Source organism: Eleutherodactylus coqui, chromosome 2 (assembly GCF_035609145.1).
Source record: "Eleutherodactylus coqui strain aEleCoq1 chromosome 2, aEleCoq1.hap1, whole genome shotgun sequence".
Taxonomy (NCBI): Eukaryota; Metazoa; Chordata; class Amphibia; order Anura; family Eleutherodactylidae; genus Eleutherodactylus; species Eleutherodactylus coqui.
In genome coordinates this window covers 268,788,295-268,815,421 of record NC_089838.1, presented here as the reverse complement: position 1 = coordinate 268,815,421, position 27,127 = coordinate 268,788,295, and the positions used below count along the sequence as shown (strand labels likewise).

Below are 27,127 nucleotides of genomic sequence, written 5' to 3'. Positions count from 1 at the left end.
GCCTGTTTAGACAGGCCAATAGTCTCTCGGTTTTTAGGTGAGTTGAAAACCAAAAGACTCGAGTCACGTATTTACATGAGCCAACAGTCACCCATAATCGTTGTTTTGAGCAGTTATTTGGGTGACTGTCGGCTCATGTACCCTAATTGTCACAATAAACAGTCCAAACAGTAATCCCTGAGGGATCAATCGTAGTTCATCATGCAATTAAATCATGGCCAGCCGGCAAACTATTATTGCGGGTACTCACCAGTTCTGATAAGCGGAGAAAGTCAAATTAGAAAACAAGCGCATCTGAAGAATAAAGAAGGGGGTACCTGCCCATATCATACCTTAAGGCCTCATGCCCACGGCGGTGCCGGGCTCCGCAAGCGGAATACCGCAGCGGAGCCCGTCATGACGCCCCACCAGAGCCCCCGTACTTACCTCCGGATCCACCACCCTACGTCCTGCATGACGCGTCGACACTGTCATGTGACGCGCCAGCTGCGTCACACGACACGCCCACGGCATCATATGACGCGGCCGGCGGTAGTCGGGAAAGCGTTTTCACGCTATCTTCCGCTGTGCTACACAGCGGAAGATAGCGTGATGGACAGCTTCCATTGAGTGCAATGCGAGTACGGAAGAATTCACGTGGCGGAATTCCACGGTGAAATTCCGCACCGTGAGCATTGCGCTATTAGGGTCAATAGAACCTAATAGCTGAGGGGCAACGCCACGACTTTCCGCCACGTGATACACGGCAGAAATCCGCCCGTGGGAATTAGCCCTAAGAAGTAAGGCATTCCTTTAAAGGGAACCTATTGGCAGCTTTGGGGCCACTACACCACCAGCTTGCTGTTATGCTGGAGTTTAGCTTTCCAAATATACCCCTGCGAAAATTGGCTGTTGTGGCATTAGCTAGAAAAAGAGTTTCCAAATTGCTGATGAGCCCCGTAGGGTGTATGCACATTGCAAGACAAGGACTGTGCCCCTCGCTTCCATGCGCATGCACAATGAAAGAGGGTGTGCTGTCTCCACAAGCTACATCACGGCTATCTATTGGCATATTGGTGGTTTAATGGCCCGAAAGCTGCTGACAAATAGCCTTTAAGCTTTATCACAGAGTAACCATCCCAAAAATGTTAATCCCCTCTAGATGCCTGTTTCTTATCACTTATTACCCTATATTGTCCCTTCAAACACAACCAAGCGTCCCTATCATGCTGACACGTCTCTGCTAGTTGGAATCATCAGGAAGATGGGAGACAGACGGCAGTAGTAATATTCTGTTCATCGTCAGGGCTGAAGTATATGTATGGCACTATTCAATGGCCTTAAGCCAAGGGGCATTAAAGGCTGATTGTATTATATATTATCTGTGTTCACCCCGCTATGATTAGCTGAGGGTCGCATACATACTAATAAGCAAGTCAGAGTCAAATAACAGCACCAGCTGTAGGTCTGTGTTCTTTGAATCTATTCTGTATATTGGATCAGTGCTGTTTTGGGTGGAGAGCTGCCTATATGCTCTTTTTTGTAGTCTGCTCTATGGAGGAAATCTATACATAGCACCCCATTGTTGCACATTCATAGTAATTAGTAAACTATAATGTTAGTGTCATTCTTGTCTAGGGTATACTCTTGTGATACTTTGACTTATACAATAGAACTATATTGACAGTAATAGGTTCTCATTGCTATAGTAAAGGGGTTGTTCAGAATTAGGCAGATACATCTCCTATGATTTAGAAACAGCCCCACTTTATCCATGGGCTATGTCTGGTATTACAGCTAATACCATGAAAATTAAATGGGCAGATTTGCAAACCTCGGAGTTTTGCTTTTTAGACCTCCTTCACACAAGTGCTTTTGCAGAAATTTGGCCGCAGGAACCACATCCATGAAACCCATAGGTTGATTTTCTGAGCGTATTTTTGCCGACTATGAAAATACGGACATGCTCTATTTTTACCTGCATTTGCGCACCCGAGGATAAGAGTCTCTGGGGGGGTGGAAATGCGTGCCCCTGTGCATGAAATCTCGGTCATAACTGTGCAGTTTTGTGGTGTTAACTACTAACATTGCTGACATAATTAGGCTTGCCCACCTACTGTATACATGGCCGGCCTTAGCTATGTGTGACCCATGTGTGCGCACAGGGCGACAGCCACCGGCTTGTAGGGGGGGCACTAGGCAGATGTAAGCTGGGGCTATCGCTGCCCCTGAGGTCCACCTGGCCAGATGATCTTGTTCCTCCATGCGGCAGCATCTTGTAGAGTTCCATGAATCATCCTCCTTCTAGCTCTGCCTCCTCCCCTCTGATGTTCCGAGGTGTTGCTGTGTTCTGGATTATGATTTTCTCCAGCAGGCTTCAGGGTATTTTGTCGCTTCCGAATTATATCGTGTGCACACATCATCGAACCAGATCAGACACAAATGCTGGTCTAAAACTGGGAGAGTCTCTACAATGTATAGAGGCTCAAGCCTTTTATTATAACACATGACAACCGCCCTTCAATGGGCGTGCAACAAATTACATCAGTAACATATAGGATTCTCATTTGTCGGATCATATAGAATCTCCCACCTCTCTGCCCACCCTTCCTCACGTCCGCCATAGTATGGACTTTGTCTTCTTTAGCATGCAGACAACCTTAAGCAGTTTCTGTTTATGTGGCAACCCATTGTTTAACTAGCTTGTGTGAGGAGTGGAAGGGGGCTAGGTAAACACTCAGTATTGAACACAGGATATACACAACACTATGGCCCTTAACTCTTAGAGGCTTCTTGTGTAACTTCTATGTACTTAGCTAACATTAACATCAGACATCCTTCACCATCCCATTGTCTAGTAAATACTATGATTAGATTGTGTGTCGATCAAACTCCAGAGCTAAAAGTCATTACAATAGCAAAATACATTTGGGTTATATAAATCGATAGACATTTTATACCAAAATAATCATCATGTCTATCACAGCTGTCAGCCCATTAGCGCCCCTGCAACACAATTGCTTAGTTATGCTACTGTATTTTTGTTATGAGCTTGGTCCTGGGGTTATATTTTATTTGTTAGCTTGATTCTGGTATTGTACTGTATCTATGTACTGAAGTTGATTCTGATGCTGCATTTATGTTATGAGCCTAGTTCTGTGGCTGTATCTATGTTATGAGCTGGGTTCTGGTATTGTTCCTATGTTATGAGCTGGGTTCTGGTACTGTATTTATTTTATGAACTTGGTTATAGTGATATATTTATGTACGGATCTTAGTTTTGGTGCTGTATTTATGTTATGAACTTGGTTATGGTATTGTATTTATGTACTGAGGTTGGTTGTGATGCTGTATTGATGTAGTGAGCTTGGTTCTGGTGCTGCATTTATGTTATGAACTTCGTTATGGTATTGTATTTATGTACTGAGGTTGGTTCTGATGCTGTATTGATGTTATGAGTTTAGTTCCGGTGCTGTATTTATGTTTTGAGCTTAGTTCTGATACTGTATTTATGTTATAAGCTTGGTTCTGATGCTGTATTTATATTATAAGCTTGATTCTGGTGCTGTATTTATGTTATGAACTTGATTCTGGTGCTGTATTTATGTTATGAGCGTAGTTCTGGTACAGCATTTATTCACTGAGGTGGTCTGCTGTTGATTTGCTGCTATCTCTCTGCTTTCTACACAAATCGGACAGACAGACTGCCTTTCACTGTATTTTATATTTATATATATATATATATATATATATATATATATATATATTTTATTTTTTTTTTCTTTATCATGATGGGAGGATGCCAAAAAACATTCCGCAGAGGATGCCATCTAACTTAAGGCTAGCACTGGTAGTATGAAACTACGTCATTTTATATTTTTGCTAATGTGTGATACAAAAACAAGAAGCCGCCATGTATCAAGTGTTACTTCATCTTTTATACATGGTTACTATATGAAATCATGTGATTGTAGTTGTGGACAATGATATATAGTATTCTGCGGCACTGCATCAAAGATATAAGATAAGCCGGTTAAATCTCTGTGGTATTTATGGAAGAAACCACCCATTTATTTCCACCAGATTGTTGGCCTGAAAAGCGTGAAACTTTACAGAGCATTGATGGACAGCCCTCTCGCTTCCTCAGCCTCTTCTCTCCCAATGACAATATACAATATAGCGACTGTTGTGCTGGAAGTTGGTGAACACATCAGATCAATGAGGCCCTGTTTTTGCTGACACGGAGGGCATCTTTCCCTTTGATTTTTGGCCATACTTTGTCTTCTCGGGTGTCATACGTGACCCTATGAAATTTTCTTGTGCCTGAGAATTCAGAATTCTTCTGACCCGCTCCATTTAATCAACGAGCTTGTCTCCGACCGGAAGATGAATGCTCTCTGCGGCACAATCCACTATTCACAATCAGATTTCATATCCTGTGAATAGCCATCTATTCCTTATAATTCATTTTACTGAGCTACTAAAAGACTCACCGGTGATTTACTGAGGTAACACATGTAATTTTTTGGTGCTACATCTTTTATGCAGCATTATATGGCTTTACAGGATTGTTTCATCATACGCATTAATAGCATATGATATGCCACTAATGTCCGATCAACGGCGAACCCCACCCATCATAGTCATTGAAAAGTTAATGTGTCTGTATGCTAGCCTTGAGTCAACCATCGATGACTTATGATAACTTGTGTGCCAAGAGTGATGAAAGTTGACTGCTGACTAATAGATATGGTTTTATATTTGGCATGAGATATGGCCACTTTATTAGAAATATTCGCCTTTGGTCTTTCCAATTGCAACAGTTTGTCATTGCATAGATTCTACAAGGTGTTGAAATCATTCTGCAGGAATATTGGCCCATGTGGACAATATAGCTTCTTGTAGTTGACACAGATTAGATGGAGGTACTGACATACTCTGACCAGCTGACAGGAAGAGTTCATCCATTCATACTGCTTGCGCCAAATCCTGACCCTCCAATCAGCAAGGTGCTAAAGAAATCTGGTTTCATCGGACCAGAAGATGTTTTTCTATTCAGTGATCCAATTTTTGCTCTCTCTTGTCCATGGACATTTCATGTTAAAGGGGTTCTGTCATTAGAAAACAAAAATCCTATACTTACCTATTCCTTCCCCATCAGTCTGCTTATCGCATCTTCTCGCCGCCCATCTTCTTCTGTCTCCTGCAGTCCCCTGGGTCACCTCACCTCCGGCCGGCCGATTCTTCGTCCCCCTGTGACGAAGCGTACATTATCTGCAGGCTCCTTTCTGCAGGGCAATGTAGGTTATGTCACTAGTGATGTAGCGTTCGTAGCCTAGCAGGAAGTAACGAGTTACTGCAGAGACTGCGCGTGTGTGCTGTCTCTCTGCAATTGTATATGAACTCTTGTGGCGAGACAGTGCGCATGTGCAGTCTCTGCAATAGATCGGCATTCCTTCATAGGCAGTGAACGTTACATCACTAGTAATGTAACCTTCGCTGACCTGCCAGAAGAAGAAAGAACGCTCAATAACAAGAAGAGGATCCGGATGGCTTACGGTGAGGTGACCCGGGGGACTGGAGAAGCTCAGCGGGGAGAAGATGTGATAAGTAGACTGCCTGGGGAGGAATCAGTGAGTATTTATTTTTTTAAATGACAAAACGTCTTTAATATTTCTCTTTGATAGCGATGGTACTGGAACTGCTTGTCTACCATTAAAGCAAATCTAAGTAACAATGAGTTGTGCATTCAGACACATTTGTTGGAGCACCAGCTTTGCTTGACTGTTCATCATCTGTTGATCAAAACGTTTCTTGACATCCTTCTCTGACTCTTTTTATCGATGAGTTCTTTACTTCCACAAGGTCAGAGGCGTAACTTGAAGCTAATGCAAAATCTCAAACTGGGCCCTCAACTATAAAGTTTCATTGATAGTATTGGTTCGCAATATAGGACAGGAAAGACTTTATGGGTCCCCTAGGACGCCTGGGCCCAGGTGTGATCACACACCCTGCACCCCCTATACGTATGTCCATGCACAGGATCCCCTTTCCTTGGGTCTTTTTTCCTTGGTCACACCAGTATGCTCTTGTCACCATAGCACGAGAAAACCCCAAATGGTTAGTAGTATTTTTCAGTCATGGCCCAGCTATTCTAACACTGATGACCGGGCCTTGGTGCATTTACACTGAAACTGATCTATGGAAAAATTGGTTACTTTCTCCCTAGGGTCGCATGTCTGATTTCCATACAGGGAAGCTCCAATCATGAAAGCATCAGTGTCTCTAATAAGGTGACCATTCCATGTAGTTGGATAACAACAGACAACTGAGTGGATAGATGTCTTCATAAGGTCACCACATATACAACCACAATGGTTGCAAATTGTCCAGCCTTTGCTGTGCCATGTTTCTGCTGACATAAGATATTTGCTTACAAGGCCCATATTGTCTGGGTTTTACAGCTTACTACATTCTCAACGGGTATCTGACATCCTCTATAAAAGCACAGGAACGACCATCAATATGACCTGTTGGACAGGTTGTCCCACGCAAAAAGGTCCTCAACCCTTACAGATGAAGTTGGAAGTAATAACGATCGGGCACATTGAGTTGCAACGCCCAATCCTTTTGTCCTCCCTAAAGGTAAGCCACTTTGGCTTACACTATCCCTATGTAAAACACATGACTGCTCAACCAGAATGAGCATTTATTTGTTTGGGAAGTTGGGAAAAAAAGCTGTCGGATGAACGAATATTCGACCAACGGCTCTTGAAGATCACCTTTATTAGTGTTCTGCATTTACATTCATAGTATACATGGAAGAGTCAGGGATACCATTAGCATTTTGACTTTACTCCAAGGGAAGGGGCAGCTTGAACTAAGACTGTCAAGTCCTGTAGGCATCTAGAGATTAACTATAAACATATGACTACCCATATGACAAATACTGGTGACTATGGCATAGATTGGTATTTTTTCCTTTGAGCCTGTTAACACTAAACAGGTGCTCGCCATGAGATATTACACAACACTATATCACTCGTATGAGAGAAGAAAGTCAGTGCTGACGTATGCTCTCCTGTGCCACAATCGTGATTAATTCCCTCTGTTTATTGGATCTCTGAATGTATCTGCCTTTCAAGTGGAGCCAGAAATAAAGGAACATCTTTTTTTATTAAATACAGAAAAATGGGCTCAGCTTTTTTGGCAGGATCGGAAAAAGGGGTCATCATTTAAATAGCTACAGAGAGCAGAACATGCCCTGTTCAATTTTTATTGCGTTCAGCAAGGAAGATTATCTTAAGCCTCTTCATATTTCTATCTCCGTAATAGGAGCCAAAAGTACAAAGCAGGGCAACAAAACTAAGATATTCCTGAGATTCAAAGACGCTTATCGGAGCTAGATCACTGGCTAAAGGGCAAGGAATACAATGACGAACAATCCAATATCTCACTGAGCAACATTATAATAACATGCGGTGTGAGCTAATAGCACATAAAACGGCATGCCATACTGATCATACCCCATGTGCTCCTTGTTTGAACTCGTCTCCTCCTGGTTCTCTTTCTTTGAATATTTGCTACCATCTTACTGATTTATAGAACTATGTACATCGGTTTACTCTGAATAAATAGATTCTGGCTTGTTAAAGGGATGATTTCATGCTGACAACCCATTTTTAATTAGAAGGCGGCCCGGCTCCTCTATCTTTTTAGAAATGGCCGATCGAAGACCGGACCGGTTCATCAACGTAGGAGCTACTCTTAAAGAGGTTTTCCAGGCAAATACTATTGATGACCTATCCTTAAGATAGGTCTTCAATAGTTGATCGGCTGGGGTCCGCCGTTCAGGATCTCGACCGATCAGCTGTTCTGATGCTTGCTGTCACCAGCAAAATACACATGGTACATAGTGGAAGCTGATTCTCTGACCCCTTTGCGAAATTATTTTACAGCTGTAGTGTGAAGTAAAGCCTCAAGTTTAATTAATAATAATCTTTATTTGTATAGCACCAACCTATTCCGCAGCGCTTACATAGACAGGGGGAATCCAGAAAGACAAAATACAAAAAATTACAGAACCACGGTTACATAGTAATGAGTTGATGGAAACAATAGGGGTGAGGGTCCTGCTCCAACGAGCTTACATACTACAAATAGTGGGGTGATACAGAAGGTAAAGGGGCTGGAGATGTGCACGGTATAGCGAGGTGGAGTGTGAGGGATGTTATACACATAGACAATGGTCAGACATTTAGTCGTGTGATGGCAGAATCTGTATGACTGCAGGAGTGGTTTATGATGGCTAGCAGGGATTGCAGTCAGTAGGCCAGGGAGCATATTATCAGGCGGAGTACAGAGGGGTTTGTTTAGGGAATGCGGTATGCCTCCCTGAAGAGGTGCGTTTTTAGAGCACGCCTGAAGTTCTGCGAGTCCTGGATTGCTCCGGTAGCCTTTGGTAGTGCGTTCCAGAGGACCGGTGCTGCTCTGGAGAAGTCTTGGAGGTGGGAATGAGAAGTTCGAATTAAAGGGGCGCTCATTCTGGTTTCGTTAGCAGAGCGGAGAGCCCGGGCTGGTTGATGGATTGAGATGAGGGAGGCGATATAGGGGGCGCTGCGCTGTGGAGGACTTTGTGAATTAAGGTAGCGAGTTTAAATTGAATTCTGTATTTAACGGGCAGCCAGTGCAGTGACTGGCACAGGGCAGAGGCGTCCGAGTAGCGGCTGGACAGGAAGATGAGCCTGGCTGCCACATTCAGGATGGATTGGAGAGGGTAGAGTCTGGTGCAGGGGAGGCCGATCAGCAACGAGTTGCAATAATCGAGCCAGGAGTGGATGAGGGCAACAGTAAGCGTTTTTAACGTGTCCACAGTGAGAAAAATTAATATTGGCTGTATTGTCTACTAATCTAGAATCTTTGCAATGTTTTTCATTATCTGTTTGGTGTTTTCCACTTGTTTTGCGGTTTTCTTTAGGTGTGTGCAAAGTAAAAAATCTCCTAACTTGCTAACTGGAAACCATCAACAAGTTGCTGTAGACTAGTGTTTCTCAACTCCAGTCCCCTGGGCACTCCAACAGGTCATCTTTTCAGGATATGCTATCGTAAGAAGACCTGTGGCAATATCTGAGGCACCAACAATAATTACATCACCTGTGCAATACTGAGGAAATCCTGAAAACATGACCTGTTGGGGTCCCTGAGGACTGGAGTTGAGAAACGTTGCTGTAGACAAATCTATCATTCCTCCTATGTGTCTGTGTTTCTAGTTTTGACAGTATAATAGTGTCCTGCTGTGAAAGGTCAGTAGACATAATTGGCTTAGACCTAACATCATAATACCCCCAACAACTCGATACTTAAGCACAGGAATGCCCAATTTGGTATACATGTGGTAAAGCGACCCTCTGGTTTCCAGACAAAATTCTATCCTGGGACAGGAGTGGCAAGGGGTGTATCACCTGCAGTTGTTCTCTTCTGCCTCTCCAATCCAGACCCTATTTTCAGCCTTCCAAGATGGGTGCAGCAATGAACTGCCTAATGCGTACTGTGCACTGCTCTCTAATTGGCCAGTGTTGATCACAGGGGCAGCTCTGACCGATTGGAAAGTAGGCATTATGCATCAATAGTCAAAGACTACCAATGCACTATGGGTATTAGGTAGTTTGAAGATTGCATTGGCCATCATGGATGGCCAAAAACAGGATCCAGAATCGGCAGATGGGAGAGGCAGCAGAATTTTGCCCTGAAACCAGAGGGTCACTTTAACTAAACCTAAATACTTCTAATTTCTATTCTGTTGAATAGAATATATATCCACATCTCCACCAACTAATGGAAATCGCTTGTTCTCAAGATCAATAGGGTTATAGAATCCTGACCCTCGCAGATATGATCTGTTTAATTGATGTAAAAATTTAAAAAGTTGTTCAGCTGTGAACTATTGATGGCATATCTTTAGGTTAGGCCTTCAATAGTAGTTCGGCTGGGGTACGCTCCTTTGATCATCTCTTTTCCAGGCTAGTGCAATTATGCACTGAGTGGATGTCTGCAGGAAGCAGACAACTCTATTTCCACTGCAGTAGCCCAACTTGGTGTTTCAGGCTATTCATTTCAGTGGGAATTTTGTGTGCAATACCAAGCTTAGCCACTGCAGTGCGAATAAAGCTGTTTGCTCCCTGCAGAAATCAGTTCAGTGCAAAAATACATCAGCCTGGATAGCAGCTGATTAGTACGGGTCCCGGGCTGCAGACCTCTGTTGATCTACTATTGTTGGCCATCAGTAATTTAAAATTAGACAGCCCCTTTAATTTTTAGAAGACACTGATTAGTGAGTGTGGATGCAGGGTGTGTGCAAATACATAAGGCAAGAGTGTAATAAAGAAGACTGAGGTCAAGCCCTCTACCCCATATGAAGAGACCAGAATTGTATGTGATAATTGGGGGGCCCTTCTACAGATTTTACATTGTGGCCCCAGAGCTTCAAAGTACTCCACTGATGCACACCGTTATTTAAAAAAAGCATAATACTATATCAGGATCTGTCAGCAATAACAAATGTACTCGAGGCTGGTTTTAGGTTGTAGCTACCTACTGATGTGTTTGTTCTTCCTTACTTTTCTCATGTATCAAGATATCCTGAAATAAGTGGTGCAGGATGACCAGCTTAGAAAATACTAAATCTTGCATAAAGGCCCATTTACACACACAGATAATCTTTCAAAAGACTGAAATATCAATGATCATAAAGTACTAATAAGGCACTAATTACTATTAGTACTTTATCATCTTCATTTGCATGCAAATGAGCTTCTGGGAGCTGTTGCAGAATTCAGCAGGAGGTCTGAGCTCTGTAATTAGCTTCATTGTTCAACCACAGGCTGCTAAGAGAAAACAATGTAATCTCTAGCACAACTGAGTAATGCAATTTTTTTTGTTTAAGCAGGTCACTTCATGCCACTTATCTCAGGATATCTGGAAACAGGTGACATCTCCATCTATAATAAACATAGACAGTATATTTAATATGAATATTTGTAAAAAGTCGTATTAATATAAAAAATCTGGATATTTGCGATGGTTACCTATTATAGATGAACGAGTATACTCGCTAAAGGCAATTTCTCGAGCGAGCATTGCCTTTAGCGAGTATCTCCCCGCTCCAGACTGCAGGTTCGGGTGCCGGCGGCGGGCAGGGAGCTGCGGGGGAGAGCGGGGCGGAACAGAGGGGAGATCTCTCTCTCCCTCTCTCCCCCCCCGCTCCCTCCTGCTGACAGCCGCTACTCACCGCTCCCCCGCATCGGCACCCGAACCTGCAGTCTCGAGCAGGGGAGATACTCGCTAAAGGCAATGCTCGCTCGAGAAATTGCCTTTAGCGAGTATACTCGCTCATCTCTATTACCTATGTGTTATGACCAGGGCAACAGACATAAGTCCCAGAGGGACAGAGTAATTGTCCAGGGCCCATAAATGAAATCTGCAGCAGCAAGAAATCACCAACACAATTACCCCTTTCTCTTTCTGTCCATTAGAGATTTGAAGAACAACTTGATCAGCAAATTGGAACCTGGAGCGTTCTTGGGGCTGCCTGAGTTAAAACGCCTGTAAGTATGTTGAAAATGTGAGAGGAATCCGGACCTGACAAACTGAATCTATCAGCAAATTGCTGCAATTAAAATAGCCTAATGATGATATTACCATAATCTCCCTGTGTAGCCGATGGGAGCATTCCAGTAGAATATCCAAGTCTTTGGGAAATTCTCATTCCCTTGCTAGCAGAATTGTCTTTTTTTATAGTGAGAATTCTGGATGTTTCAGGGTTTTTAAATGTTTTATTTTTTTTTTACAGGAAATTCACTTTTGCATTCTTGTTGTTTATAATTATTGCAATAATTGTTTATCTTAGGCAGTAAGATAAAAATGAAGTCCAACAAGAGGGACAGTTTGCAATAGCTGACCACAGCTGAATAACTATAGGGTATGCAGTTGCACCCGGGCCCAAGAGACTTAGGGGGCCCATAAGGCCTCTCTTCTCCATATAGGGAGCCTAGTACGGTATTAGTGTATCTTGACGCCACCGGAAGTACAGGTGGAGGCAAGATACAAGGTGTTTGACAGGAGGTTGATGCCCCCTGTTTGTGATTGGCTGCACGGCACTGTCCCCTTTTCTCGGGCTCACAGGTCCTGCTTCTGGCCCAGTGGTGACTGTATTCGGCGTTCCAGCAGCCCCGCTGCAACAGTCCCTGGCGCCCCTTTTTCTGTCTGGCCTTCACAGCTTTTGCTGCTGGCTCCACTGTCACCTGTTGTAGCGGGGCGCTGTGACTGTCCCTGCCGATCCTTCCTCGCCGTGACACCCCCTGCTCCTGGCAATGGTGTAAGTGTAGCGGAGCCGCAGGAACCCTGGAAGTGCAAAGGTTAATATACCCTCCCCCATACAGCCGGTGCTTTGCAGCACTCAACGATCCATGGCTCGGAAGTGCCGAGCACCGCTGTGAACTCCAGAGCGGAGCCTCACACCGCTGCGGCCCACAGCAGCGCTGTGAACTGAACAGCGGCACTCAGCGGTCCGGCCCACAGCAGCGCTGTCAACTTCGGCGGTCCGCTGTTGAGAGCCGGCGGTCACCTCTCCCTCGGACAGCAGTGCCCCTGAGTCCCCGGCAGCGCCACCAACTCCTAAGGGATGGCGTCATCCCCTGCCCAGCAGTGCTCATAAGTCCCCACTGCCGTCTCCCCCCCCCCCCCCCCCCAACGCCGCGCGGCCAGCAGTGGCTACAGGACTTGTGAGGGTGCGAGGACGGGGAGAATGCAGAACTGTCAAACATGAACAGGAGACGGCAACCCCCTGTCAAACTCCTTGTATCTTGCCTCCAACTGTAATTCTGGTGGCCACAAGATACACTTATACCGCCTAGTACTATGAATAGAGCATTATAGTTGGGGGGCCCTGTTACAGATTTTGCATTAGGACCCAGGCAGCTTTAAGTTAAGCCTCTGGCTGACCGTAATGGGAAAACAAATATTACCAAAACAGATGAGTATTGGTGAAAATAAAAAAAACGTTTGGTCAGGTATTGTCGTATAGTATTTAAATTTAAAGTGTCAGCAGCACCATTTCAGAAATTTTCTGGTCTGTCATAATGACACATCAGAAGTTTTGATCAGTGGAGTACAAGTGCTGGGACCTCCGCTGATCACTGAAATGTAGAAGCACTCGGCTTAGCCCTCCTTGGCTTTGATTGAGTCTACTAAGCTGATCCTAGGAGAGGCAGGGTTAGCGATGTATGGACTTTCTATAAGCTCATACATCCCTCCTCAAGGAGATCCAAGCAGAGCTCATTACAGCCAAAGGGGCACAGGGAGTAGCAGAGCTATTTCGTCCCTTCATTTCAGCAATGTGTAGCCCTTTAACATATTCACTGAAACTGATGTAATATTACGATTGCCATTGAAATACAAGTTATCTCCGTTGTTGGTCAAGGAGCTGGTATATGTGCAGCGGTTGTCTTCATGAGACAAACCCTTTAAATTATTAATATATAATTGTACCCTAATTGTGTCACTATGTGACAATCATATAGTATAATGTGTCCTTTTTTTTATAGAGACATCTCCAATAACAGAATTGGTTGTGTTATTCCTGCTGCATTTCAGGGTCTGAGCAGTCTATCCCGTCTGTAAGTATATTGTCCACAAATAGGGTGTGTGATAGAGATAGATAGATAGATTAGATAGATAGATAGATAGATAGATAGATAGATAGATAGATAGATAGATAGATAGGAGATAGATAGATAGATAGATAGATAGATAGATAGATAGATAGATAGATAGATAGATAGATAGATAGATAGATAGATAGATAGATATAAGGGTGAAGTCACACGAACGTATATCGGCTCAGTTTTCACACCGAGCCGATATACATTATCCTCGTGTGCAGGGGGGGAGGATGGAAGAGCCAAGTGCAGGAACTGAGCTCCCGCCCCCCTCTCTGCCTCCTCTCCACCCCTCTGCACTATTTGCAAATGGGAGAGGTGGGACGGGGGCGGGGCTAATTCGCGAAACTTAGCCCCGCCCCGCCTCTTCCCATTACAAATAGTGCAGAGGGGCGGAGAGGGGGCCGGGAGCTCAGTTCCTGCTCCTGGCTCTTTCATCCTCCCCCCCCCCCCCCCCCCTGCACACGAGGACAACGTATATCGGCTCGGCGTAAAAACTGAGCCAATATACGTTCGTGAAGAAAGAGAGAAAAAACAAACTGTCAGAAAAAGGAGATCCGCGCTCACAGAAAAAAAACACTGAGGACAAATTCACGTGTAGACAGTGGTGAGATGAAACACTTACTTGGAAGGAGGGGGGTATGATGCACAAATGCCCCCTCCTCAGAGTGTCCACCACAAGGCATAAAGCTAAGCTTCAAGTCACCAGATGATTCTCCAGTCGTTGAAATCAAACAGAACTTTTAATACGGCAACGCGTTTCGGTGCAGAATAAAGCACCTTTCTCAAGCCATTAACATATAAAACAATATACAATGCAGATATTTATACACAGTTAAGAACAGACAATTAAGAAAAGACATACCCCTCCCATGTTCATCTGTGCTGTGTGTCCAGCATTCCCCAGGGGAATGCTGGACACACAGCACAGATGAACATGGGAGGGGTATGTCTTTTCTTAATTGTCTGTTCTTAACTGTGTATAAATATCTGCATTGTATATTGTTTTATATGTTAATGGCTTGAGAAAGGTGCTTTATTCTGCACCGAAACGCGTTGCCGTATTAAAAGTTCTGTTTGATTTCAACGACTGGAGAATCATCTGGTGACTTGAAGCTTAGCTTTATGCCTTGTGGTGGACACTCTGAGGAGGGGGCATTTGTGCATCATACCCCCCTCCTTCCAAGTAAGTGTTTCATCTCACCACTGTCTACACGTGAATTTGTCCTCAGTGTTTTTTTTCTGTGAGCGCGGATCTCCTTTTTCTGACAGTTTGTTTTTTCTCTCTTTCTTCATTATATCTGGGGGAGTTCTTCTTTTAGAACCCCCAGCCTGTATCTGCAGCTCTCCTTTATTTTGAAGGATTGGAGCACTGAGGAAAAGACACTTTGTGACCGCATCCACACAGCGTATCTTGTGTGGATTGGATCTACCTGTGGCGCTCTCCACTTTTTTCTACTTCCAATATACGTTCGTGTCACTTCACCCTAAGAGAGAGATAGATATGAGATAGATAGATAGATAGATAGATAGATAGACAGATAATGAGAGATAGATATGAGATAGATATGAGATAGATATGAGATAGATATGAGATAGATATGAGATAGATAGACAGATAATGAGAGATAGATAGATAGATAGATATAAGGGTGAAGTCACACGAACGTATATCGGCTCAGTTTTCACGCTGAGCCGATATACGTTGTCCTCGTGTGCAGGAGGGAGGATGGGAGAGACAGTAGCAGGAACTGAGCTCCCGCCTCCTCTCCGCCCCTCTGCACTATTTGCAATGGGGAGACGTGGGACAGGGGCGGGGCTAATTCTCGAAACTTAGCCCCGTCCCGCCTCTTCCCATTACAAATAGTGCAGAGGGGGCCGGGAGCTCAGTTCCTGCTCCTGGCTCTTCCATCCCCCCCCCCCCGCACACGAGGACAACGTATATCGGCTCGGCGTAAAAACTGAGCCGATATACGTTCGTGTGACTTCACCCTAAGAGAGATATGAGATAGATAGATAGATAGATAGATAGATAGATAGATAGATAGATCGGAGATAGATAGATATAAGGGTGAAGTCACACGAACGTATATCGGCTCGGTTTTCACGCCGAGCCGATATACGTTGTCCTCGTGTGCAGGGGGGGGGATGGAAGAGCCAAGTGCAGGAACTGAGCTCCCGCCCCCCTCTCTGCCTCCTCTCCGCCCCTCTGCACTATTTGCAATGGGGAGAGGTGGGACGGGGGCGGGGCTAATTCTTGAAACTTAGCCCCACCCCCGCCCCGCCTCTTCCCATTACAAATAGTGCAGAGGGGCGGAGAGGGGGCCGGGAGCTCAGTTCCTGCTCCTGGCTCTTCCATCCTCCCCCCCCCCTGCACACGAGGACAACGTATATCGGCTCGGCGTAAAAACTGAGCCGATATACGTTCGTGTGACTTCACCCTAAGAGAGAGAGAGATATGAGATAGATAGATAGATACTAGATAGATATAGATATGAGATATAAGATAGATAGATATAGATATGAGATATAAGATAGATCTAAGATAGATAGATATGAGATAGATAGATATAGATATGAGATATTAGATAGATATAGATATGAGATATTAGATAGATATAGATATGAGATATTACATAGATAGATATAAGATAGATAGATAGATATAGATATTAGATATTAGATAGATATATAATAGATAGATATAGATATGAGATATTAGATAGATATTAGATAGATGTAGATATGAGATATTAGATAGATATAAGAAAGATAGATATCAGATAGATAGGTAGATAGATATAGATATGAGATATTAGATAGATATATAATAAATAGATATGAGATATTAGATAGATATATAATAGATAGATATTAGATATATATGAGATATTCGATAGATATATAATAGATAGATATGAGATATTATATATATATAAGATACATAGATATTAGATAGATATGAGCTAGGTAGATATTAGATAGATAGATAGATAGATATGAGATAGATAGATATATAATAGATAGATATAGATATGAAATATTAGATATATATATATATAAGATACATAGATATTAGATAGATATGAGCTAGGTAGATAGATAGATAGATAGATATGAGCTAGGTAGATAGATAGATAGATAGATAGATAGGGGGTCATTCTCTATGGAATAAAACCTCTTTCCTCTTTCTTAACATGGGGTTGTCATCATGTATTATTTAGTTGCACTGTGTGTGAATTCACCCTCAATATGTCTTATATTTTGATGTTTTTTTAAGCAATGTACTATGATCTTCTACTATTCAGTTATCACATTAGACAGTAAAATGTCGGCTCTGCACTTGAAAATGTCCAATTCTCTTTAATTTACAGCAAAGATCAAGTACATGCATGGCATTCTTTAGATTTTTGTTCTGTCCAGCCCAGTTAACAACCTCATTTTAATGATGGTAGCAGAAAAATGTAGTCCTGTCTTCTGTGTGGATGGCACAGAGAAGGAGATCTAGGAACTGTGCAACTTTAAATAACTTTGGCTTTGGATTCCTGCTGAGCTTAGAATAAACCCGCTTATTTGAGTAACCACAAGGCAGGGAGACGAGTACCCATTCCTTAAAATATACCACTATTAAAATGCCAGCACTCTCCTGACACTCGCATGGCCATAAAACATTCTGATTCAGCATTTGCTGGATCCATCTCTATTTTGGGACAAGACAATCAACGTCCCTCCTGTTTTCATCTTCTTCTCAGCCTGGTGCTATTTGTAGGCGCTGAGGATTTGGTGTTTGTACCCACAGCTGGAGATACGGCCAGCAGCTTCAGGCTTTGATGACAGTGTTATTAGAGCTGTACGCTAATTACCTGTGTGGCTCCATGGATGCTACAGTACCTCGCACTGTGGCTTGCCGTGTCTCCGCCGAGAACCATCCGAATTATTAAGAACTTCTCAAGGTTTTTATTTTTGCTAGATTCTTAAATACGTTTTTCATGTTAAAATCTGATTGCCAGAAGTCGTTCTGAAAATCAACACAGAATGGGTTGAGTCATAGGGGCAGAACCCCGCCAGCCACTCCCTGTCTGCATTGCCTAAGGGCCATTTACACGGATAATTATTGCGCAAATTCGCGAACGAAAATGCACAATAATCGTTACATTTAAATGCAAAGCCATTGGTTACTATTCGTTTACTTTTTGTTTGTCGCTGCCTTTCAACCAACATAAAAATCATTGCTGGTTCACTCACTTCTTGTTGCGTGTAAACGCTCCCCACTCAACGCTACACATAGAATGTGAAGCAATGAGTAAGAAGTCAGCGATACTCATCAATGATCTGCCTGTCTAAATGTTCTGCAGGAGCGCTAACAACCAGCGGTGACATCATCCGCTTGTGCAGATCATTTAGCCGACAGTCATCCCATGTAAATGGGCATTAGTCTGACTGGCATCTCCTTGCTTGTGTCTAGGGAGAGACCGGTCAGTGTAGGTGATCCGGACAAATAGAAGCCAACGGGTTTCTGGCCCCATGAGTCCGAGCCCCGTTCTGTGCATGGTTCCGATAACATGAACCTGGAGACAGGTTCCCTTTAACCCCTTAAGGATCAGAGTATTTTGGTCCTAAAGCACCAGATACACACAATCACAGAAAACGGCCATATACCTACTAACAAAGGAGTGCATATAGCTGCATCCTCTCACCATGCAGGTAGCTGACTACCAAACTTAGTCAGTAAGTATATATGTTTTTATGTTTTTATATTTCCCCTTCTGTGATATATTAAAGCACCAGATACTTTTTAGTGATTTTCACACATGTGATGGTTTTACGGACCAATTTTCTTTTCTTGGTTTGCTAAAATTATTTATGCTGTATTTTTTTTTCATGACAAGAAAGTACAGTTTTTAATTTTTTACATTTTTATACTTACGCTAAAATAAAGTTCATAAATGGGTCCCCCATTTTGTTTTGGATACTTTAATATATAATGTCTATAGTCTTGAATTACAGAACAGATATGGCAACAGTTTAGGTTGGAGTCGGTGGCGTTTTTTTCCTTTACACACACACACACACATATATATATATATGTGTATGTATGTATGTATGTATTTTATTCTGTAATTGTTTTTACTTATCTCTGTAACTATTTTTTCAACATCTATGTCCCCCATGACATCATTTAAGACCAATAGAGGAAACAGCGGTGGCGCTTCTTCTATTCACTACATAGCACTCATTGAGCACTATGTAGCCTGCAAAAGAGAAGGCAGTAGCTGTTACAAATCCACTTCTTTCTTCTCCTATGGATCTTGTAACAAGATGAGCGAGTATACTCGCTAAAGACAATTGCTCGAGCGAGCATTGCCCTTAGCGAGTATCTGCCCGCTCGAGACGGAAGGTTCGGGTGCCGGCGGCGGGCAGGGAGCTGTGGGGGAGAGCGGGGCAGAACGGAGGGGAGATCTCTCCCTCCCTCTCTCCCCCCGCTCCCTCCTGCTGACTGCCGCTACTCACCGCTCCCCCGCGCCGGCACCCGAACCTTTTGTCTTGAGCGGGCAGATACTCGCTAAGGGCAATGCTCGCTCGAGCAATTGCCTTTAGCGAGTATACTCGCTCATCTCTAATTTCTTGTTACATTGCAGGAGCTTTTATCCCGCTCACATAGCAGTGCGAGAACCCAGACAGTTCAGTATTACTGCAGGGCACAGTGGCAATTCTGAATTATTTCAGGGGCACAAGCACACTAGCGAGTTACGTACTTCAGGGGGCACACTGAGATTATTTACTTTAGCACTGATCAAACACTTATACCCTATTCTATGTATAGACGATGGAAGCGTTGATTTTGGGAAAAAACCATTTAAGAATTTTAGCAAATTTACCATTCCGGATTTTTGTGGGAGCTGTAATTGTTACCCTGGCTTCCCAGTAACACATATATACCTAAAGAAGACGTGAACAGAGCATTAAAAGGCTTCATACAAGGATAATTTAAGGATTTACCGATATAGCAAGCATTAAATTGGCAATTAGCGTGCTATGATAACTCAACTACAATGTACTACAATGCTGTAATCACGATGCACCCGTCATGTTACAATTGTTTCCTCTCTACATTTGCTGGGGATATTTCATTTTAGGGGAAAATGCTCTTTAAAAAAATTGTAGTCATGCATTCATTTAAAAGAAAGTCCCCTTTGCTGTCTGCAAATATGTTACAGGGATGAAAACATACTCTAAATACATATATTTGACTCCTTGTAGATTTTTGTCTGGAAATATCTTCTCTACCCTAAGTGCTGGGGTGTTTGATGATCTCCCATCCCTGAAACTTGTGTGAGTATTCATATTCTGTAGTCTCCACATGGATTAGTGTATTCTCCAGCAAATGCTAATGAATACTTGGCTTATCTCTATGTAGGGACTTTTCGACTGATTTCTTGACCTGTGACTGTCACCTGCAATGGGTAGCTGCGTGGACCAAAAATGGTTCTGCGAAGATCTCAGATAGGACGTTGTGTGCGTATCCAAGTGCACTTAGAGAGCGACCAGTACGGAACCTGAAGGAAAGTCAGCTAAGCTGTGGTAAGGAGTCATGAATCCATCATTTTCACTTAAGCTGGCCATACACCTTGAATAGCTCTTAGCTGAATGCTCTTTTGGCCAACAGCTCTTTTCCTGACTCCACCATGCGCATGGATGCTTAGTTCCGCTGAGTGTTGGTTTGTTTTACTTTGGGACAGTGGAGAAAGCCGCAGCTAGATCTAATAGAAGGAATGCACAGTGAAGTATCGATATTTGCAGACGATACGAAATTATACAAGATAATTAATACAACGGAGGACAATATACAGCTGTAAATGGATCTAGATAAGCTCGGGGCTTGGGCAGAAAAATGTAAGGTTATGCACGTGGGCAGGAGAAACGGATGTCACCAATATAAACTAAATGGGGTACTGCTAGGGAAAAGTGAGATGGAAAAAGACCTGGAGGTACTAGTGGACTGTGGATGTAACTGTAGCAGTCAATGCCAGTCAGCTGCTGCAAAGCAAATAAAGTTTTGATAGGGGCGAGGGAGGAAAACATTATTCTTCCACTATATAAGGCACTTGTCAGGCCTCACATGGAATACTGTGTACAGTTCTGGAAATTGGTACTCAGGAAAGATGCAGCAGTGCTTGAGGAGGTTCAAAGAAAGGCAACTAAATGAATGAACCGAATGGAAGGATTAGAATACCCAGAGAGGCTATCAAAATTGGGATCATTCACCCTAGAAAAAAGACAGTTAAAGGGTGACCAAGTAACTATGTACAAGTGCATTAGGGGACAATACAGAGATCTCTCCCACGATCTGTTTATACCCAGGACTGCGACGGTAACAAGAGGGCATCCTCTATGTCTAGAAGAAAGCAGGTTTCATCACCAACACAGAAGGGGGTTCTTTACTGTAAGAGCACTGAGACTGTGGAACTCTCTGCCTAAGGATGTGGTGATGGCAAAATCCATAGAGGAGTTAAAGAGGAAACTAGATGCCTTTCTAGAGCGCTATGATATTACAGGATGTAGACATTACACAGTCAGAATGGGTTGTGGATAGGGGCACCTTTCAACTGCCAGACTTGGGTCCGGAAGGAACTCTCTCTGAAGAGTGTTGATCCAGGGATTTTTCTGACTACGATTATAGAGTTGAAAAGGAATTTTCTCCCCCAGGGTGCCGTAAATTGGCTTTTGCCTCATTGGTTCCTTTTTTGCCTTCCCTTGGATCAATATGGGGGAAAGGAGGGGGAAAACAGGCTGAACTGGATGGACATTTGTCGTTTTACAGCCTAGCATACTATGTTACAATGTTAGACAACTCTGGTGGCTTATCTGCAGAGGGGACAAATTGACAGATGATGTCAGAGAAAAGAAGGATTGGGCACACTGAATTCGGGAGGACCCATATACAGGTCCTACCGAAATCAGTGGGTTGGACGACTGTAGTTTGTATGGGACCATTATGTATGGACACCACCTCCTTTTGAGGTTATGACAAACTACAGTAACCAGTTTTTTGGAGATCTAATAATGATGTGTTTTGCTTATAGGAGGGGCCCCAGAACTTCACACGCACCAGCTCATCCCATCCTTGCGACAGGTTGTGTTTCAGGGTGACCGAATACCTATCCAGTGTACAGCAAGTTATGTGGGCAATACCAGTCAAATCATCTGGTATCATAATGGGAAGCAGGTGGAAGAGGATGAAGAACAAGGGATTATACTGGAGGAGACAATCATCCATGACTGCACCTTCATTACAAGGTACGTGGCAAGAGTTGGTCCCTTTTACTTTTGTCGTCCTTTGATCCTCAACAGGTTTGAATGACTTGGTTTGCCTCTTAGAGAGAACCCCAGTGTCATGCAGTGCCCCCTAAGGGTCTGCCCTAGGCATAACGAGACGCATCAATTTTTCCTGGAGTAGTCCTTGAACGCCATGTACTGTATGTGACATATGGAATACATGCATGATGTGGGAACACAACTGTAAATCCCGCTCGGCTCGGGGAGAGCAGGAATGTCTTGTTTACATTCAATGTCTGAGTTTAAATTTAGCTAACGGCTCTGGTATTACGGCCCGCATCCTGCTGACTCCGGCCTGATAAACTGTTTATTCCTAGTTGGCAAATCAGCCGTTTCCTCTCAGCGTGGAGGCACATCCTGTGCGTTCAGGGACTCCTATCGGATGTCCAATTCCCCTGCCAAGGTGCACCAAGAAACTGAGCAATTGACGGCATATCAGAGTCACTTGGCCCACCTAGTCTGTGCATGTTTAATTGTTACAGCACCAGCAAAATAACACTTGGAAATAAACACGTTATACGCACATTCTTGAGCCGGTTCCAGCCCCTAAGACTGCAGTGTGGTGTGTAAATTACCGTTACCTTCTGCTTATTGCAGTTCCCTTTATGACACGGGGTAAAGCCCTCGACTCCAAAATATCTTGTGCACTTGGGTTCTATGTTAGCACAAAGCAGTAGTGCATCACATTGTAGCCCACCTGTAAATGGGTGCTACACATTGCAGGCTGCAATACAGGCAGCAAAGCTTGCAACAGTTGAGCGTTCCAGAAGAGCTGCTACTATCTGCCCGTGGCAAATGAAAAATACCTATACTCTACCTGAGGGCTCCTGCTCAGGAATGCTGCGGAATCTGCCGTCAGCATCCGCACCGCGAATACGCAGCGAATACCGCCCTTTACTTACCATATGGATCCCCTGCTTCCTCCACAGGAGTGGAAATCAAGTGCGATCTCCACTCGCGGAGGAAAAATTGCAGCATGCTCTATTCTTCTGCGGATTCTGTACGGACGGCTTTCCATTGAAATCTATGAACATTGTGGACAGGATGCGGATTCCAGGTGGTCGCCTAGTGACGGCGCAGGAAAAAAAAATTTGTACTGCACATGTGTGACGGCAAGCCGCCAGGTCCATCCGCAGTACAGATTCCCCGGCAGCAGAGCAAGTGCACGCAGACCCCGCTGCTGGCAGAGACGGATTCCATTGCGGGACTCCGCATTAGCCCCGACAGTCTTAAAATGCACCAGATCATTGCAGAAATTCATGCTGGATGGTAAATCTGTTGAATCTTAAGATGTGAATCCTACATGAAGACAGCTGTAGTCACACTAAAAATGTCAGTCCCATACATCAACCCCTGTAACAAATCCAACAATAAATGTCCAAGACGGGACTGCAGAATTAAAGGAAATGCAGCATCGATACAAGGGAAGTAATACATCATCACAGGTCACACATGGAAGGAGTTCCCAAAGAAACTTGTATAAACCTACAATAGGTGCAGCCAATCTCAATGTCATGCATATAGTAAAGTGTTACCATGTAACCGAGGAGGTGGAAATCCCTACGCCCGACGCGCACGTTTCGCCCTCAGACATCTACAGCTAAGAGATATGAAAGTGGGGAGGCAAAACCGAAAAAAGGAAAATGACAAAAGGGCCACGTCCTTAAGGGGTTAAAGTGCATGCATATTTCCCACGCACTTCGCAAGTAGCCATCCTGATTCATGAGAGTGACAACAAAAATCTAAAAAAGATCCAACATCATCATTGCTCACGCTGTACATTAACAGTAAGATAGACTCTATCCATATTATAGGTGGACATGTATCAAAACTGTATTTGTTGTCCATAGCAACTAGTCACAGCTCAGATTTTAGTTTACTAGAGCGGTTTAAGAAATAAAAGCTGAGCCCTGATTGGCTGCTTTGGGCAACAAAGACAGTGTTACTTTTAGACAGTTTGATAAATCTGTGCCAGTGTTCTTCGCTTACGCTTGGTGTATATACCTGGAAGGCAGGGGCGTAACAATAGGGGATGCAGAGGATGCAGTTGCACCCGGGCCCAAGAGCCTTAAGGGACCCATAAGGCATTTTCTCCATATAGGGAGCCCAGTACTATGAATAAAGCATTATAGTGGGGGGCCCTGTTACAGGTTTTGGGGCCCAGGAGCTTCAGGTTACACCTCCGCTGGAAGGTGTCCAGATATAGTATACTGTATCATCACTATCGGCTTTTATAGGCAGATGTTTTGACATCTCACTTAGGGCTCCTGCACACAGGCAGGATTTCCCGCAGAATTTCCGCCTGTGCCCGCTGCCATAGGATTGCATTAGATAACCCAATCCTAAGCAGACGGCCGTGATTTATCAGCGTGAAAACACTCGCGGAAAACAAATCGCGGCACGTTCTAGTTCTGTGCCCTCGCAGAGGTCGGCAGCTGGCGCATAGCAGAGAATGAAGATGCCGGGAGCCGGTGAGCCGCAGGCCTCTGCAGGAGCACGGGACCGCATGCCGCTGCAAAAATTCTCGCAGCGGGATCCAACCCGGCCGTCTGTAGGCGGCCTTAAATTTACTAAAAAGCTTGCACTCTTCAATACAACAGGATACCAGCAAAAAAAGAAACAACGTTTCTGTATAATGGAACCCAATAGCAGACGTATGCAACTATATAGGCAAACCGCTGCAGTAAACGTTTTAAAAAGTACCCCATAGTACTGACCATGTAGCACAGAACTATTTTTTTTGTGGTGTGACCAACAATGTAGACTAGGTGATAGCACCTCCATGTGGTGAGTTTAATAATTCCATTTTAGAGGCAATATGAAATTATGTTTATAGGATGACGGTAGTCACCTGGATCTAGGATTTAAATGCATGTTCATATGTTTGACACTCCTATACAGTTGCAAGCACAGTTATTCAACGCCTATTGCCAATTTGGTCTATTTGCCAAATTTACAAACTTTCAGCCCGTTTGTAAAAAAAAAAAAAAGGAATCAGGAACAATTTAAATAGCTCAACACAACTAATATAACTAGTGGTTATACAAAATGTGGCTTTTAATGGCTACTGCAGTCTCAGAAATATTCAACCTCGTCATGACAAGGGTCTTTGGTGGGGTAGCATCAGTGAGCCTTCACTGTAGGCAGGTGTTCTTTTCAGCATTTGCTTCATTCTTCCTCCTCCAGACATACCACTCATCCATAGACCTAAAAAGTTCCAGTTTGTTTCTACAGATCAGAATCCCAAAACGTCTGTGGCTTATTTATATGGTTTCAGCATATTGGAGTCGACTTTCCTTGTGCTTTTGGGTCAGTAGAGGTGTATGTCTTTTAGTTCATGCATGAAGACCTTAGTATGTGCCTTCCTGTGCAAATGGAAATCTCAGGGCTGCTGCCACCAAATCTTGAGGCAGATCTCTGACTGTCACTCATAGGTTTTCAACCCCCTGTCTCTTCAGTGATGGCTTCCTCTTTCTGCCTGGTCCAGGTAGTGTAGCCATTGTTCCTTTACCCTTGATCTTGCGTACCAACTATATCTCTAGGAACATTCAGTGCTTTTGCTATCTTTTTTGTATTCTTTTCCTGGACGTAAGCATATTTCTAACATGCAATCAAATGTCACAGTCAGCAAAGCCCTGGCCATTCCAGTTAGTTTCATTTCAAGCACACCTGATGCTACTAATGAAGCCTTTGATTAGTTGCATCAGGTGTGCTTGAGACAACACCTGATTTACAATTGTGTGCTCTTATGAGAGATTTTATTCAAGGGTTAAATAATTTTGAGACTGCAGTAGTCATTAAAAGTGACATTTTTTATGGATTTTGAGAAACCATTTGTTATGTTAGCTGTGTTGAGTTATTTAAATTGATCTTGTTTGATTGGTTTTTTTTTTTAAATGGGGAGTTAAAGGGATATTCTGGAGACTGGGCAACATTTTCAAAATGTCCCTAACGTTTGCACTTATTGTCATTATTCCAAATGTCCATCTAAATCCTCAGACTGGGCGTCAGTGCCTTTTGTGCGCACCGCCGCTGTATTTCAGCCAGCTTCAGATTTCGATATTCTTATTTAAAAGGGCCGATGGGGAGTGCAAAAACTACATCTCCCACAATGCCGCATTGCCAGTTCCTGGTGAATGTGCATTTACAACTGCACAAACTGTGCCATCATTAAAGAATTTGAAGGCACTGAGTGTGCCTGACCAGTAAGGGAGCGGAGCATACAGGTCGTAAGCACTGGATACTAGAGATGAGCGAACGTACTCGTCCGAGCTTGATATTCGTGCGAATATTAGGGTGTTCGGGATGCTCGTTACTCGTAACGAGTACCACGCGGTGTTCCGGTTACTTTCAGTTTCCTCTCTGAGACGTTAGCGCGCTTTTCTGGCCAATTGAAAGACAGGGAAGGCATTACAACTTCCCCCTGTGACGTTCAAGCCCTATACCACCCCCCTGCTGTGAGTGGCTGGGGAGATCTGATGTCACCCGAGTATAAAAATCGGCCCCTCCCGCGGCTCGGCTCAGATGCCTTGTGAGTTAGCTGAGGGACAGTGGTATCGTGCTGGAGCTGCTGTAGGGAGAGCGTTAGGAGTTAGTGTAGGCTTCAAGAACCCCAACGGTCCTTCTCAGGGCCACATCTAATAGTGTGCAGTACTGTGTTAGCACTGTATTTTTTATTTTTTTTTCAAAATTGGATCTGCAGAGCATTGCGCCCTGCAATAGGGACAGAAGTGGTGGTTAGGCAGGGAGAGTGTTAGCAGTGAGTGTAGGCTTCAAGAACCCCAACGGTCCTTTCTAGGGCCACATCTATCCGTGTGCAGTACTGTCCAGGCTGCTGTTAGCAGTGTTGCATATTTTTTTTTTTTTCTCAAAACCGGCTGTGCAGACCATTGCACCCGGCATTAATACTACAGGGATAGAATTGTGTAGGCAGGGCCAGAAGACATACATTATTCATTGAATAGACGCAGTGTAGCTTTTCCTTTGAAAAACAAGGGAAAAAATTCTATTTCGCCTGCCTCTGACAGTCCTCAGGGCTCTGGGTACGTGTGTGCTGCGTGCAGAACGTTAAAAAAAATCAGACGCAGCCAGCTACG

At 43.7% G+C, this 27,127-nt stretch overlaps 1 protein-coding gene across 1 annotated transcript in view; it reads left to right on the top strand.

Moving 5' to 3' along the window:
- The window catches only part of ADGRA2 (adhesion G protein-coupled receptor A2), a 199,712-nt gene that overhangs the window by 122,676 nt on the left and 49,909 nt on the right, over positions 1 to 27,127 (top strand). Inside the window, exons 3-7 of the mRNA XM_066592997.1 lie at positions 11,511 to 11,582; positions 13,581 to 13,652; positions 19,956 to 20,027; positions 20,113 to 20,276; positions 21,779 to 21,992. Coding sequence (XP_066449094.1) covers positions 11,511 to 11,582; positions 13,581 to 13,652; positions 19,956 to 20,027; positions 20,113 to 20,276; positions 21,779 to 21,992 — 594 coding nt within the window. The remainder of the gene's footprint in view (positions 1 to 11,510; positions 11,583 to 13,580; positions 13,653 to 19,955; positions 20,028 to 20,112; positions 20,277 to 21,778; positions 21,993 to 27,127) is intronic.